We start from the raw sequence: 13,799 nt of genomic DNA on the forward strand, positions 1-13,799 counted from the left end.
GATGCTTGTGACATCATGAGTCATTGCTGCTGGTCACATAGGCCACTTTGCTTGTTGATTTTCTAATCATTTGTCTTTATAGCCCCCCCCCAAAATGTATAATGTGATGCAACCGTATGTATACGTGTGTTCAGTTCATGAAATAACCCCTACCTTATGGTGTGTTCTGGTATTTTCCGTGTCACTCATGAAGTTGCTTTTGTGTCCTTAGTTCTGTTCTTGGAGAACACCATCTCCCTAGTCCTCTGTTCTTGGAGAACACCATCCTGGAGGGGCAGTTTGCTGGTGTGCTTTCTGACTGGGGCACCGCCCGCACCCTAGTTCCAGCAGGGGGTTGGGGGGGTTGTTTCTTATAATAAGCTGTGCTTTTGGCACATGCTCTTCTACTGCCTTCATACCTTGAATTATCAGAGGGATGTTTTTCTACAGTGTGTCACACCAGACCACGTCTTAGATCATGCTTTAGATTCCAGGGGGCTTTAGTGGACGCCTTGTTGTGGCTTGTTCTAGCATGGAACGGGTGATGTGTCAGGGCGGGTGCTTCTGTCCATAGAAGACACTGGAGCATAACCTAAATTTAAAAATGTTTGGGAGGTTTCTATATGTGTGTCTGTATCAGTTTGCCAGGGCTGCCGTAACAGTGCCATAGACTGGCTTCAGCACAGAAATTTATTTCCTTTTGGTTCTGGAGGCTAGGAGTCCAAAATGTCAGGAGAGCTGTTTCTCCTTAACTTGTAGACAGCTACCTTCCCCGGGGTGTCCTCATGTGGTCTTTTTCTCTGTGTGTCTGTGTCCTGGGCTGTCCTCTGATTATAGACACCAGTCATTTCTGGTTAGCTCCATGCCCCTGTCCCCTGTGCTCCCGTGGCCTCATTTTTGCTTCATCACCTCTGTATAAACCTTCGAATACAGTCATATGCAGAGGTACCAGGGATTAGGGCTTCGGAATGTGAATTGTAGGGGAACACAGTTCAGTCCATCCCACTGTTCTAAGTGGCAAGTGGGTGACTCCTCACAGGGGAGAGGGGACTTTGCAAAACACAGGCATTGAGTGAGAGCTCAAGCTTGTCTTCAGAGAAAAGGAAGGTCATTGTTTTCAGCTGTTCTGCGGCTGGCCGTCACCCTGGGAGCAGCAAGCACGTCCTGCAGGGAGACCCACACGCGCTGTGGTGGCCCAGGCTCCTTCTGGCTGTGGGAGGTCACGGTGGCCGGGGCCCTTGGCTGTCTTCAGGTTAAAGGAAAGAAGATCTTGGCTTACACTTACAAGTTATTGTTTGGAGAAGTGGTCATGCAGCCATGTGGCCAGAAATGTGCTCGGCCTGCTCGGCTGTGTTTATTTTGTTTTCTTCGATCGTTTATAGTTTTTTCTTGTTTGTCTTACTTGAGCAGCTTTTCTTAGTATTTAAATTTACGTGTTGGTCATTTTATTTATTTTAAAAAAGCAATTAGCATTCATTGAAGTTTACTTAAAAACAGGTTTTTTTTTTTAAAAAAAGTGAAAATTGAAGGTATTTTGTACTACAGTTTCCTTTATATTTTAGTGTTAATTCTGTTACCCCTTCCCCTCAAATGAGCGTGCTGAATGCCCAGGGCAACAGATCAATTTGAAGGGAACTCATACTTCTATAACCCTCTTTTTCTCAACATGTGTCATTCAGGCTTGTCCTGAGTTACGTGAAGGAAGGGGCCGGGGAGCTAGACTTCTGTGACGGTCATAGCCCAGCAGTGACGATTACGTTTGTCTGCCCGTCAGAGCGCAGAGAGGTGAGTGTCTTGTCGTAGGAGGATTAATGGCAGCCCACGTTAGTGGGGGGCTGTTGAGGCGAGCACATCTGGGGGGGTGGGTAGGGCGGTGGGTCTGGAGGCAGGAGGGGGTGAGCCGAGAAACGATGTGGTGATGGAATGTCTGGGAAGATGTGATTCCTGGGATGGACTCTCTGGCATGTGTGAGAGTCTCAGGGGCAGCAGCTTGGTGTGTGCTCTTTCTCAACAACCTGGAGGGGCCCCTACATTCGTCGAACCAGGATGGTGTTTTGTTCTACTTTGTGTGAGATGATTTTAAGCGGTTCGTGGAAAGGTTTTTAAAAATTATATAGTAATGCTGGTTTGAATGAATATTTGAAAAGCCATGTATATAATCTTAAACCTGTGATTTCCTAGCTACTCTGTTAGGATGAGGCAAGGTAAAAATAGCTAATTGGTTTATAGAAACAGTAAGAAATGAGTGGAACAGATGGTATGCAGACTGAGTGGAGCTTCTGCAGGCCAGTGACTGGGGTTTGGGGGCCATGCAGGTAGAAGCGTCCCGGCCAGAGGGAAGGTTCTTATTTGAGGGTCTTGCAGTAGAGTGTTTCATCCCCTCCTCCCATGCTCACAGGCGGGTCCCTGACCCTGTCCTCGTCCTCTGGCTGTTCACTCACTTCCAGCACACTCGTAAACTCCTTGAGGGTAGGGCTGGAGTCTGCTTGTCCTTGGGCCCGTGCCCGGCACATTACACGTGTCCGTGGCTGTTCGAGTGTTCTAGCAGGTGCGGGGTGCTGATGGAAGGGAGATAGCCCCCGGGGAGGAAGGGCAGGGCTTTCCTCTAATTTATTTCTGTCTCCTCATAATAGAATGATGGAGGAGGAGCTGAATTCTTTGGCGAGGGAACCGTGCTCCCCCTCCCCACAAACAAACATGGAATTTGGTCTGGTTTCGGGCTGGCAGCTGGCCCGTTTCGCGTGTGGGGGATGTGGAGACAAAAGTGTAGTCCAGGCCAGCTTTCCATTTTAGGTCTGCAGACTTGCAGGGCCACGTGGCGTCCGCCTAGCACGGACCAGCAGTCGACGTTAGTTCTGAAGTACATGTTGGGGGGATGTTTACGGGCACTTGCCTTTTGTGTCTGCAGATGTGACTTGAAATCTTTCAAGCCCGATGAGACGTCCTAAGCTGCCGGGGGTCTTTAGTGTTACCCTTTCCTGCTTGTCCGTTCAGCGACAAATGGTTCATCCTACCACAGCGAGGGGAATCAGGACATTCCCTCCCTTCTTTTCCGTGGGATGCAGGGCACTTTGTGGCATTAGCAAAGGAGGCCGGTTTGTGATATGTGGAGCCAGAGGTTCCATTTCCAGCCTCACCTTTTGCGGACAGACCTGGGTGACACATGACACCTTAGCACTTGCGGGTTCCTTTAAGCCTTTACTCAGGCTCATTGAATGCCCTTAGGAGCTGGAATTTGAGTAAAAGTTCCCCATATCATATAGATCTTTTTAAGAAAAGCTGTGTTGAATTGACATACTGTAAAATTCGCCTGTTTCAAGTACAACGAAATGGTCAGTATTAACAGAACATATTAACAGAATTGTGCAATCTCCAGTACAATCCAACACGAGCACATTTCCATCACCCCAGAAGAGACCTTGTGCCTGGGAGCGGTCACTCCCCACCCCACCCCCAGCCCTGGGGACTGCACTGACTGCACCTTGCCCTGGGGGGAGGGAGGGGCTTTTGTACCTGGCTTTGCTCACTTAGTGCCCGGCACTCCATCACTCAGGGTCCCACTGCCCTAAGCCAAGTGGTTAAACCTCGATTTTGAGTCACCTGGACTTGCAGCTCTGTATCATACTAATTTGTGGCCCGTGTTTGTAGCCCTGGCACTTTGTACTGTGCTTGGCACATGGCAGGCACTCGGGAGATGTATGCCGCGTGGTGTTGCCTGGAAGCAGCGTGGCTATTCCTGGTACTAAGACTAGTGAGACCTTTCTCCTGAGGATGGTTCAAGGGGGACACTACTCTGTTCGACAGTGATCGCCTCCTTCCCCATCACACCAAAGACTAGTATCTGAGCTCCTGTTTGTAAAAGCAGATCTCTGGCAGCAAAGTGGCATAAGTCGGGTTTGTAGTGGGTGATGCCCTGGCTTTCCCCAGGGGCAGGAGCAGACTTAAGGGTAGGTGAGGTGTGCCCAAGACCCCTCTGACAACCCGAGAAAAGGGGTTACAGACCATTTCCCCAGGTATACTCACGCACAGTGATTTCCACTCAGCTTGGGGTTTTGACCAGCTCCTTTCAGCTCTGGTTGAAAGGAGGGAACAGACCCAATGCCTTCACAAGTCATGGCTACTTGCAGAGGTTGTGGCTATTGGGTTGACGTTGAGTCCAGGCCAGGCTCACTGGCTGAACCTTGAGTGTGACTCTGAAAGAGACAAGAATGGTTGCAAGTAAACAGGGGTTGTTTTACACCAAGTGAGCGAACAATGTGAGGGGCGGTTATCATTCAGAAACAGCAACAGAAGCACATAAAACCCAGCAGTGTACCTTTGAGCTTTTCAGAAGCATGGAGAATTTGCATTTAAGAACATTAATTTTGCTCCTTTCAAACTGTTTCTAATAGGGCACCATTCCCAAGCTCACAGCAAAATCCAATTGCCGCTATGAAATCGAGTGGGTCACCGAGTATGCGTGCCACAGGGATTATCTGGAAAGCAGAACCTGCTCTCTGAGCAGCGAGCAGCATGATGTCACCATTGACCTCCAGCCACTCAGACAGGATGGAGGTGAGGGGCGCTTTGAAGGGGAAGTTGGGGGGGGTGGATGCACCTAGCTTCTGCCACTGGGTGAGTGTTTCAGAAGGGGGTTCAGGTGTGCCCGAAGTGTGATCCCCTCAGCCTCTAGCGCTTGTGCATGTAACTGAACCTCTCCTCATCTGTTCTCCTTTCTTTAGCTTCATTGTCCCCTTACTACACTTCGGATGGAAAGGAATATATGTTTTATTTGAATATCTGTGGAGAAATCCAAGTGCCGTTCTGTAGTAAGAGAGACGCCGCCGTTTGCCAAGTGAAAAAGTCGGAATCCTCTCAAATCAGAGTAGCAGGAAAATACCAGAATCAGACCCTCCGGTGTGTAAACAATAATTTTCAAGTGCATTGTGTCTGTTCTTGTGAAACATAACCGACTCTCCTTGTCTTCTTCCTCCTTCCAGTTTCCATAAAGTGCAGGCAGGTCCCGTGGAGCCTGCATTCCTGCATGTTTGACGTAGGCGAGTTGCCATTTGTCACTGATCCTGGCTTTCCCAATAAGACTATTTCTGTGAAAACTGCTCATTTTATTATCTATTGTGTGTAGGGAACCACGGTGTAGGAAAGGTATTTGATTAGTTTACAGTCGATTCGGCCTTTGTATTTTAAAATGCGTGTTCCTGAGGAGTTCCGATTTTTCTCTGGCAGTTAGAGAATCTAAAATGCCGTTAGCATTACATAAAAGTTTGAAATGACTAAAAAAAAAAAATACATTCAGTACCATTCCTGTTGGTAGTTATCTTCGCAAAAGCGTTAGGAAAACGTGGCTCTCTGCAAATGAGTATCGTGCAGGATTCCTCAGGTAAGACTGTTTATGGCAGTTGCTAGATAAACTCTGTGTTTCTTGGGTCTTATTTATTTTGTACAAAATCCAAAACAAGAGTGGAAGAGTTTTCATGCTCACAGCAAAACCTTCAGTCCTTTCTTCCAGCCAGCTATTACTTTGAAGTACGCGGACGACAAGCCCATACATTTGGAACTCATTTCCTCTAGACGTTTTTCCCCAGCTGGCCAGAGAGCTTGCTGTTTTATGTCAGTACTGATTTGTTGATGGTATGCAAAAGGCTTAATGTAGAAACGTGTAACAATTCAAGGTCCTTTCCTGGTTCTACCAAACCTGTGTGTGTGTTTGTTGCAAACATTTAGATACTCTGATGGAGATCTCACCTTGATATATTTTGGAGGGGACGAATGCAGCTCAGGCTTCCAGCGGATGAGCGTCATCAACTTTGAGTGCAATAAGACCGCAGGTGAGTGCCCGGCGATTGTCCTTGCCATGGAAGCACGTGTGTTCATGGCATGGACCAGGCAAACATTCTCCTTTGGACAGGGCCACCTCTGGTCCCCAGACGAGGTTGCTGTGTTGTAGCGGGTAGGAGTACCCCTACCACCCCGCCCCACCAACGACACACACATCCTGTTTCCATTTTCTCCTGCTCTCTTGTTTGTTTTGGGAATGGGCCCGGCACTGGGCTTGCTGGGAAAGCATTTCTGTCTTGAATTCTGGCTTGCACCGAAGCGTGTGCGGGTCCAGCAGTGTGGGTTTCCTCACCACCCTTGAGGGCTGGTCACTAAAAGTGCTCTTCTTGACCGAAGTGAGTTTCAAGATGACCCTTTCTGCAAACGGGCAGCCCCGTGGTAGAGGCTGGATGTGGGGATCGCAACAGGTCACAGGGCAAATTTAAGTGGAAAGTTTGGTTTTTCTGAGCGTTGAAGAGAAGCTTTCTTGAAGTCATAGTGGCATGAGCATTTCAAAAAACTGTGCTGCTGTCTATATCTTGGAAGATCATGGGCACAGTCCACGTCTGGAGGGAGGTGGTGGGGGTCCCATCGTCACCAGACAGCCGGCCTGTCGGCCTCTAGGCTGTGAGCCTAGGTGCATGCAGGCGGACCGAACCTCCACGTGGAGCTCTCATTTCGGAGCTGGCCCGGTTCCAGTCTGGCTGTACAGCCGCAGGAGCTCGAGAGGCTGCCCCACCCCTGAGGGTCTTTTTGGCTATTCGTTCTGTTTGTTTTTTGTGTTTCTATGGCAGAGCTTTGACCAGTGGTCATGAGGCAGGTTCCTATGTGATTCACCAGGGGCTTGGGGAGAGGCAGCTGCACACGACGTGGACTGTGCTCTAGAAGCTCACGTCTGTGACGGTGAAGGGGGTTAGGGCGGTTGTGATTGGCACCAGGCTCTAATAAATTGCCTTGGGAGCAGGCAAAGAAGGGTCCTGGAGTAGAGCAGTTGGGAAGACTTTAAATCAAAGTGCCATTTACTCCAGCAGCCCCCTGCTGTTCCTGGCCCCCTGGCTCCCCTGCCCCCTCACCATTAACTCTGCTTATCTTCTTGGAGCGTGCACTCTGGTCTCACTCTGGAATTTCTTTGCTGGCTCTTTTTTTTTTTTTTTTTAAGATTTTATTTACTCATGAGAGACACAGAGAGAGGCAGAGACACAGGCAGAGGGAGAAGCAGACTCTCTGTGGGGAGCCCGATGCGAGACTTGATCCCAGGACCCCAGGATCACAACCTGAGCTGAAGGCAGACACTCAACCACTGAGCCACCCAGGTGCCCCTTTGCTGGCCCTTTTGATAACTTCCACGTTCAAGTGGATTTGTTCCACATACGTTTGTCTTGTATATCTGCTGAGACCCTGAGGCCTCAGGATACCGTAATGGCTGTACCCTTTACGGGCGTTTAGACTGGAAGCCTAGACGAGGAGACAACATAGGGCCTGTGGTGCGGGTCACACAGGCTGGACCAGGGCTGTGGACAGGTTCTGCACCCAGGACTTTGTCAGGAAGGTGGCACCAAATCAGCGGTTTGGGGGCGAGGCAGTGATGAGGATCAAGGCTGCTTGGTGAGCTCTATGGGGCCGTGAGGAGAGGAGTAAGCCAGACACTGAAGTAGAGCAGCTGTGGGGAACTATCTTTGCAACACAGGGAGTAGCTCATGCATAGGCCTGAGTGTGGGCAGGTGTGAATAGGTCAGAGCTTCAGACTCAGAACATGGCTAAAGAGGACTATAGACTGGAGAGTGAGAAGCTTGTATGTCCTGCAGAGTAGTTGGATTTTCTGTAGAAGGTAGCATAGAGCCCCAAGGCCTTGGGGTGGGGGGTGAATGACTGTGTTTTGGGTGCATCTCCCATGTTGTTTGAACGCCCCGCTGCCCTCTCCAGACTCCCCATCTTTCTTCCACCCTCCTCACCTCCTCAAGCTCTTAGAGGAACTGTCTCTGAAGTCCAGCTCTCCTGTGTCCCCAGGCCTGGGATGTGCACCCTGCTTCTTACTCTGTGTGCCCAGGCCTTGGGGCCCCGGGGTGCCCACCCTCCCCTGCTGGCCAAGCTGCTTTGCTGTTGGCCAACTTCTGTGCTTCACGTCCCCCTCCGACCTTGTCATTACCCCTTTTGGCCCTGTTCTGTCCTGGGCTTTTTATAAATGACTTGGCTGAGATCTTTGCGCGTGCACTGATCTCATGTGGGCATGCTGGGAAGATAGAATAATGATCTAAAAAGATCCCAGCAGGTGAGGAGGATATTGAGAAGGGTACATAGTCTGCGACCGCTAGGGGAGAGGCACCGACACTCAAGCCTTGTGCTGGAACATGCCGACGCCTCAATGAGCCAAGGCTTGGAAAAAAAAAAAAAAAAAAAAACGCTAACGGCCATTTTTTTCCTCTTTTATCTTTATTACTAAAGATTTTTCAAACACACAAGTAGAACATGACAATGAGAATTTATCTGCTCGTCACTTTTTACTGAACAGTTGCTAATATTTTGCCAATTTGCTTCATATAAACTCTATGTCACCACTGATGGTTCATAACATTCCACCCCACCCTCCTTCCTCCCCGTGACCCAGGGCCTTTGTTAGACCTGACAGGATTCACAGAGATGTCCTCATGCCAAAAACCCAACGTCTTCCTAGGCTGTTCCAGTTAGGATGATGGCAGGAAGGCCAGACGGGGATGTTAGATGTTTTGTGAGAGGTTTTGAGCTTGTTCTCACACTGGAGTTGGAATATAAAATATTTACTACTGCTCCCAGCTCTGTGATTCAGTATTTCAAATTTCAGAGCAAACTGTATGTAAAGTTATTTCGTTATTATTTTGTTCAGGCTCAAATTTAGAGTTCTTATTGAAAAATCTCTCAGTGGATTTTGTTTGGATACGTGTAATAATGTAATTTTGGTATATGAATGAATGTTAACTGGTTATATAATATAATGTGGTTTATAGTTTAACTTGGATGTTCTAGAATAATTTATGTTCATAAATCTAGGGCTCACACGTTTTGAGACACAATGGTGCATACATTTGTTCTTTCAGCCTGTATGTGCATACACCTACATACAACCTTTTGTTTTAGCGACTTACATCTAGTTTGCTGTAATGCAGTACTTATTGGTGATTGTATCAGATAAGGATTAAATTGTTTTTTTGGAAGAGCGATATATTGGAGCTACCCACAAATTTAGCTGACTCATTACGTTAAAGATTTCTTTAGTGCCAATGCAGGTCACTGGAGGGACTGGCAGTGGGGCTGCCTTGTGTTTCCTTCTCATCTCGTGTTGTTGCTTTCTGTAGACTTGTCCTTGAAGGACTCTGCAGAATGGGAACAGCATTTTGCCAAAAATGAGCTAGAACTAAGTGGGATGTCCCAACCTCAGAGGCAGGGAGGCTGGGAAATGCAGCTTAGCTGTGCACCCAGGAGAATTAAGCCATTTTGGTGAGTAGGTAGCTTTGTCTTCGCTGCAGCATGACGTGGGATGGTGCTGTAGGCAGAGAGTGACTTGGTTCCATGGGAGGAATCCATTTTCCCTTGAGCTGTGGAGTTCCAGATTACTATTCTTCTAAAACTCATTGAGTAACGAAATAAGAATACAAGTAAGATGCACACCAGTGGTTATTGAAAACTGGCTCTCCCTCATCAGTAGATTTCAGATGTAGAACCAGCTCCCAAATGGAGATAGATGATACTAGAACCATTCCTAGTGTTATTTAATGATTTGCCGGCTTACCTGGTGAGAGAGAAATGCAGGAAATACTTCACGTTTGTGGGAAACAGAAATCTTTTCCAGATAGCAAAATACAAACCCAGACAAACCCAGTCGGAGTAATCTGGTCGTCCTTAAGTCACACAGGTGGGGTGAAGAGACAAATAAGTTCCATTGCGATGGGGGGTGGTGGTGGGATAGGATAGCACATGTGGAGGGAGTGTGGGGGGTTCCCAACGAGAGAGGGTGGACTGTTTGTTGTTGGGAGGGAAGCTGGGAGTGCTGCATCTGAAAAAGAAGGGATTGAAGTACATATGTTTAAGAGGAAAAAAAAAAGAAAAGAAAAAAACCCCCACAGTAGTATGGGGAAGTATTGCCTTGTGGTTATGGTTATGATCCTGGCTCTGGGGCCAGACTGTCTGCGTTTGAATCCTGGCTCCTCTGTTTCCTAGCTATGAAACCATAGGCAAATTATTTAAACCCCCTTAATCTATAAAAATGGGGTTAAAACTGTACCTGTGCCATAGGGCTAAATGTGCCAACGTATATGAAGTATTTACCCCTGACCCTGTTTTCTGCAGACCCCCTATAGCACTTAGATGCTTAGTGCCTGGCTTAGATTGTGCTCAGTACAGGTTAGCTACTCTTGCTGGTATTATAATTATAATATTTATAATAAGAGATTTAAGAGAAATTGCAATCAAAACATCATTTGCCCTTTGTACAAAATATTATTTCCCTTTCCTTTAGAACATTGTGCACTTCAGGGCACCAGACCTCAAGAAAGGCAAATCATGTAGGAGGTCCAGAGGAGGATTATTAAACCATCAAGGGGTGGAAAACAGAGCTCTGTGCCAGCGGTCCACCAGCCTGGAAAGACGAGGGGATAGTATTTCTAGTAAGGGAAAAATTACCAAAGTTTGCCGAATCCCAGGCTACGTGGATCAGGGAAGTGGCCCATGGAGCGCTGGCTTTCAGACCAGAGCTGACCTGCCAGGGCTCCTTGGAGGTGGGGTGAGCAGAGCACGGAGTAGAGTAGGTGTTGGAGGCATCTATGTTGATGAAGGCGTGATGGTCAAGGGTGCTGTAGTGTCTGGAGGCATGCCTCTGACCTTGTGAGGTGGTGTAGTTCTTGGCATACTTCGATGGGGGTAGTTGTATGTTACGACTCTTTCTTTTCAGTTTAGGTATGAATCTCAGGGACTCCCTCGAAATCACATTGAAAGCCAGTAGTGCTCTTAGAGCTCGAGCTCTGGTCTCTCCCTCTGCCTTTTGATGAAACCCTATTTAACCCAGATATTCACCAGCCTGTCGGGGGCTGACCACAGCCTTTGTGCAGCAAGCTCTGCCTGGTGGCTTACACAGTCCTCATTAGACACTCGTTTCATGTCGCGTTTGTTTGTTTATTTATTCATGAGAGACACAGAAGAGTCAGAGACATAGATAGAGGGAAGCAGGCTCCATGCAGGGAGTCCAGTGTAGGATTTGATCCCAGGACCCCTGGATCACACCCTGAGCCAAAGGCAGACGCTCAACCACTGAAGCACCCAGGCGCCCCTTCCCCCCCATTTCATGTCCTTGGTGAACGTGTTATCAACAGCCTTATGTCTTAATGAGACCATCTTATCAAGGTGAAAGGGACATAGGCCTGCCGTGGATGGGTTTGTGATTACCTAAAACTCAAGAATCCTGTCTCATCTCTGACACCTCTGATGTGTGGGTTTTGGGACTTGAGTTTAACTGCCTAGTTGGCATTGGTGTCACTGGTTGACATTCCTAGGTCTTGGTCACATCATGGAGTGTTTTTGTTTTTTTGTGTGTTTCCTCAAATTGCACAGGTAATGATGGGAAAGGCGCTCCTGTGTTCACTGGGGAGATGGACTGCACCTACTTCTTCACATGGGACACGAAGTACGCCTGTGTGAAGGAGAAGGAGGATCTCCTCTGCAGCGTCATTGACGGGAAGAAGCGCTATGACCTATCTGCCCTGGCTCGGCACTCAGGTAGGGCTCTTGGGCCCCTTGGGGCTCTGTCCGTGGCTTTGTGGGAAAATTCTCTTGCCTCTTTCCCTGTAAAGACATTTGGAAATGTTCTTGCTTTTTTCTTTAGCTGTCAACTAATTGTATCCTGGCCTTTTCCCCCTTCTCATGCCACAGTCATATAAATTATTAGAAATGACACCGAATTAGGAGGCAAAATATCTGAGTCTGAGGTTGGCATGACTCTTCTCATTGGGATGCCCAGGGCTAATCTTATTATAGTTTAGTAAAAATTGCCAAGACCCAGGCCTTGTGCTTTGTGATTAGAAAGTTTTTTACTTTATTTTATTATTATTATTTTTTAAAGATGTTGGCTTTTTTTTAAAATTTTTATTTATTTATGTTAGTCACAGAGAGAGAGGCAGAGACATAGGCAGAGGGAGAAGCAGGCTCCATGCACCGGGAGCCCGATGTGGGATTCGATCCCGGGTCTCCAGGATCGCGCCCCGGGCCAAAGGCAGGCGCCAAACCGCTGCGCCACCCAGGGATCCCAGTTTTTTCCTTTAGATTTAAATTCTTGTTGCTAAGAAGGTAGATCTTGAAAGCTTCTCCCCCAACACACAGACTTATTATCTGTGTGTGGTGATGGACGCTCATTAAACGTGGGGATTATTTTATAGCATTTATACCTAAAATGAGTACTGTATTCTATGTCAGTTACATCTCAATTAAAAACAATAAAAAAGGTAAATTTAAAGTCTTACAGCAGCCTTCAAGGAGGCATGCTTCCACCTCACCCCTGGCCTGTCGGGCTCTGATGGTTGAACATGCGGTGTGAAGGGCCATGTGGCCGGCATCAGTCTTTCTTTTCACCCTGTGCTTTCCCCCTTTATCTCATGATCTCTTTTCCCGTCTCTAAAGTGGGGTCAGCATTTCCTCTCTAACCTCAGATACTTGTGGGCCTGAAAGGAGAATGGGTTGGGAGCCCTTGGGTGCCGTGTCCCTGGCCGTATCAAAGTGACGAGGTCTGTCACCAAGGCCTGGCTTCATGGTAAAGCCTTGCCGAGGTGGAGGTGGAGTCTGCTCCGCAGGTGTTGTTGAGCATTGGTTATGCAGTAGGCGCCAGCTGAGGTCCTGTGGATAGGGCAGTGTACCCGACTAGCATGACCCCTGCCCCAGGCCTTCAAACCTCGCGGGGGGCCCAGACACTGAGTGCTAAGAATCAGGGTTCCCAACAGGGAAACTGAAAATAGTTGGGACATTTTTAGTTTTACCCTTTTAGCGGTCCTGGAATTAGCTGTAAGTAGAAGTGATTTGCATCTGTAGAGATAACATCTAAGGTAGAGAGAATGCTTGCGTAGAGTCACAGAATTACCCATGCAGTAGGAGTGATTACTCATGTGTTCTGAGTCCCCATCTGGTTTGGACAGTATAATATTAGAAAAAGGAATTCCTGTTGTGTAAGGAGTGTTGAAGAGCTGCATTTTGAACACGAGACCTCTATAAATGTTCAGTGTTGGTGAGCTGCCTCAGAAGCTAATGTTCTTTGTGCATTAGTAGTTCACCCGGTAAGCTGGGAATGGTGCCGCAGGTCAATGCTGGTGCCTGCGTGTTTGTGAAGAGGTGGGCTTTTTTGTATGGTGGAAAGAGAGCACAGTGTTGTGCGTTGTCCTCAGTCAGTTGCCTGCCTTCTGCAGGCCTCAGTTTTGTTACAGTAAACTGAGCCATGCTGGTAGATCCCTCTGTCCAGCACTGTTGTTTTAAACCTCATGCGTACAGAACACATGCTGGGGCTCGCATGCCGTGGCTCAGGCTCCGTGGGCAGCTGGGGGATTCTTACAGGATTCACACCGACCACTGAGGATGTGCTCAGAACTCCTTCCTAGCTTGCTTATACTGTCCACCTGTCTTCCAGCTGGTCAGCCCACCCCTCTCCCCATATCCTTGTCCCTGTTTGTCTTTGCGTGGCCACCTCTGGGTCCTTCCTGATGGTTGACATTGGCACATAGCTCTTCAGAATAACCGTTACCCCTGATGAGTGGTGGGGCTTTCCATTTGAACCCTGGCATCCTACCTGTGGAAGGAGTGCCTTCAATCTCTGTGCACCCTTCACACACATTTCTAAGGCATCCCTTTGGCCATGGCGTCTGGGACACCTGTGATTAGTGGTCCTGCTCTTAGTGCTTGCGTGCGTTCCCTTCCCATCCTGTGGAGTTTTGATCCTGTTAATATATTACTGGATCACAAGCTGTAGAGGCTTAGGGGCCAATGTGTCTTATCTTCCAGAA

General features: G+C 48.0%; 1 protein-coding gene across 2 annotated transcripts in view; it reads left to right on the top strand.

Moving 5' to 3' along the window:
- Window positions 1-13,799, top strand: part of IGF2R (insulin like growth factor 2 receptor) — a 101,421-nt gene that overhangs the window by 40,744 nt on the left and 46,878 nt on the right. For both annotated transcript variants that reach the window (XM_055310302.1, XM_055310301.1), the window contains exons 7-11: window positions 1,659-1,764; window positions 4,371-4,533; window positions 4,701-4,875; window positions 5,701-5,804; window positions 11,371-11,535. In XM_055310302.1, coding sequence (XP_055166277.1) covers window positions 1,659-1,764; window positions 4,371-4,533; window positions 4,701-4,875; window positions 5,701-5,804; window positions 11,371-11,535 — 713 coding nt within the window. The remainder of the gene's footprint in view (window positions 1-1,658; window positions 1,765-4,370; window positions 4,534-4,700; window positions 4,876-5,700; window positions 5,805-11,370; window positions 11,536-13,799) is intronic.

Source organism: Nyctereutes procyonoides, unplaced genomic scaffold, assembly GCF_905146905.1.
Source record: "Nyctereutes procyonoides isolate TBG_1078 unplaced genomic scaffold, NYPRO_anot_genome, whole genome shotgun sequence".
NCBI classification, from domain to species: Eukaryota; Metazoa; Chordata; class Mammalia; order Carnivora; family Canidae; genus Nyctereutes; species Nyctereutes procyonoides.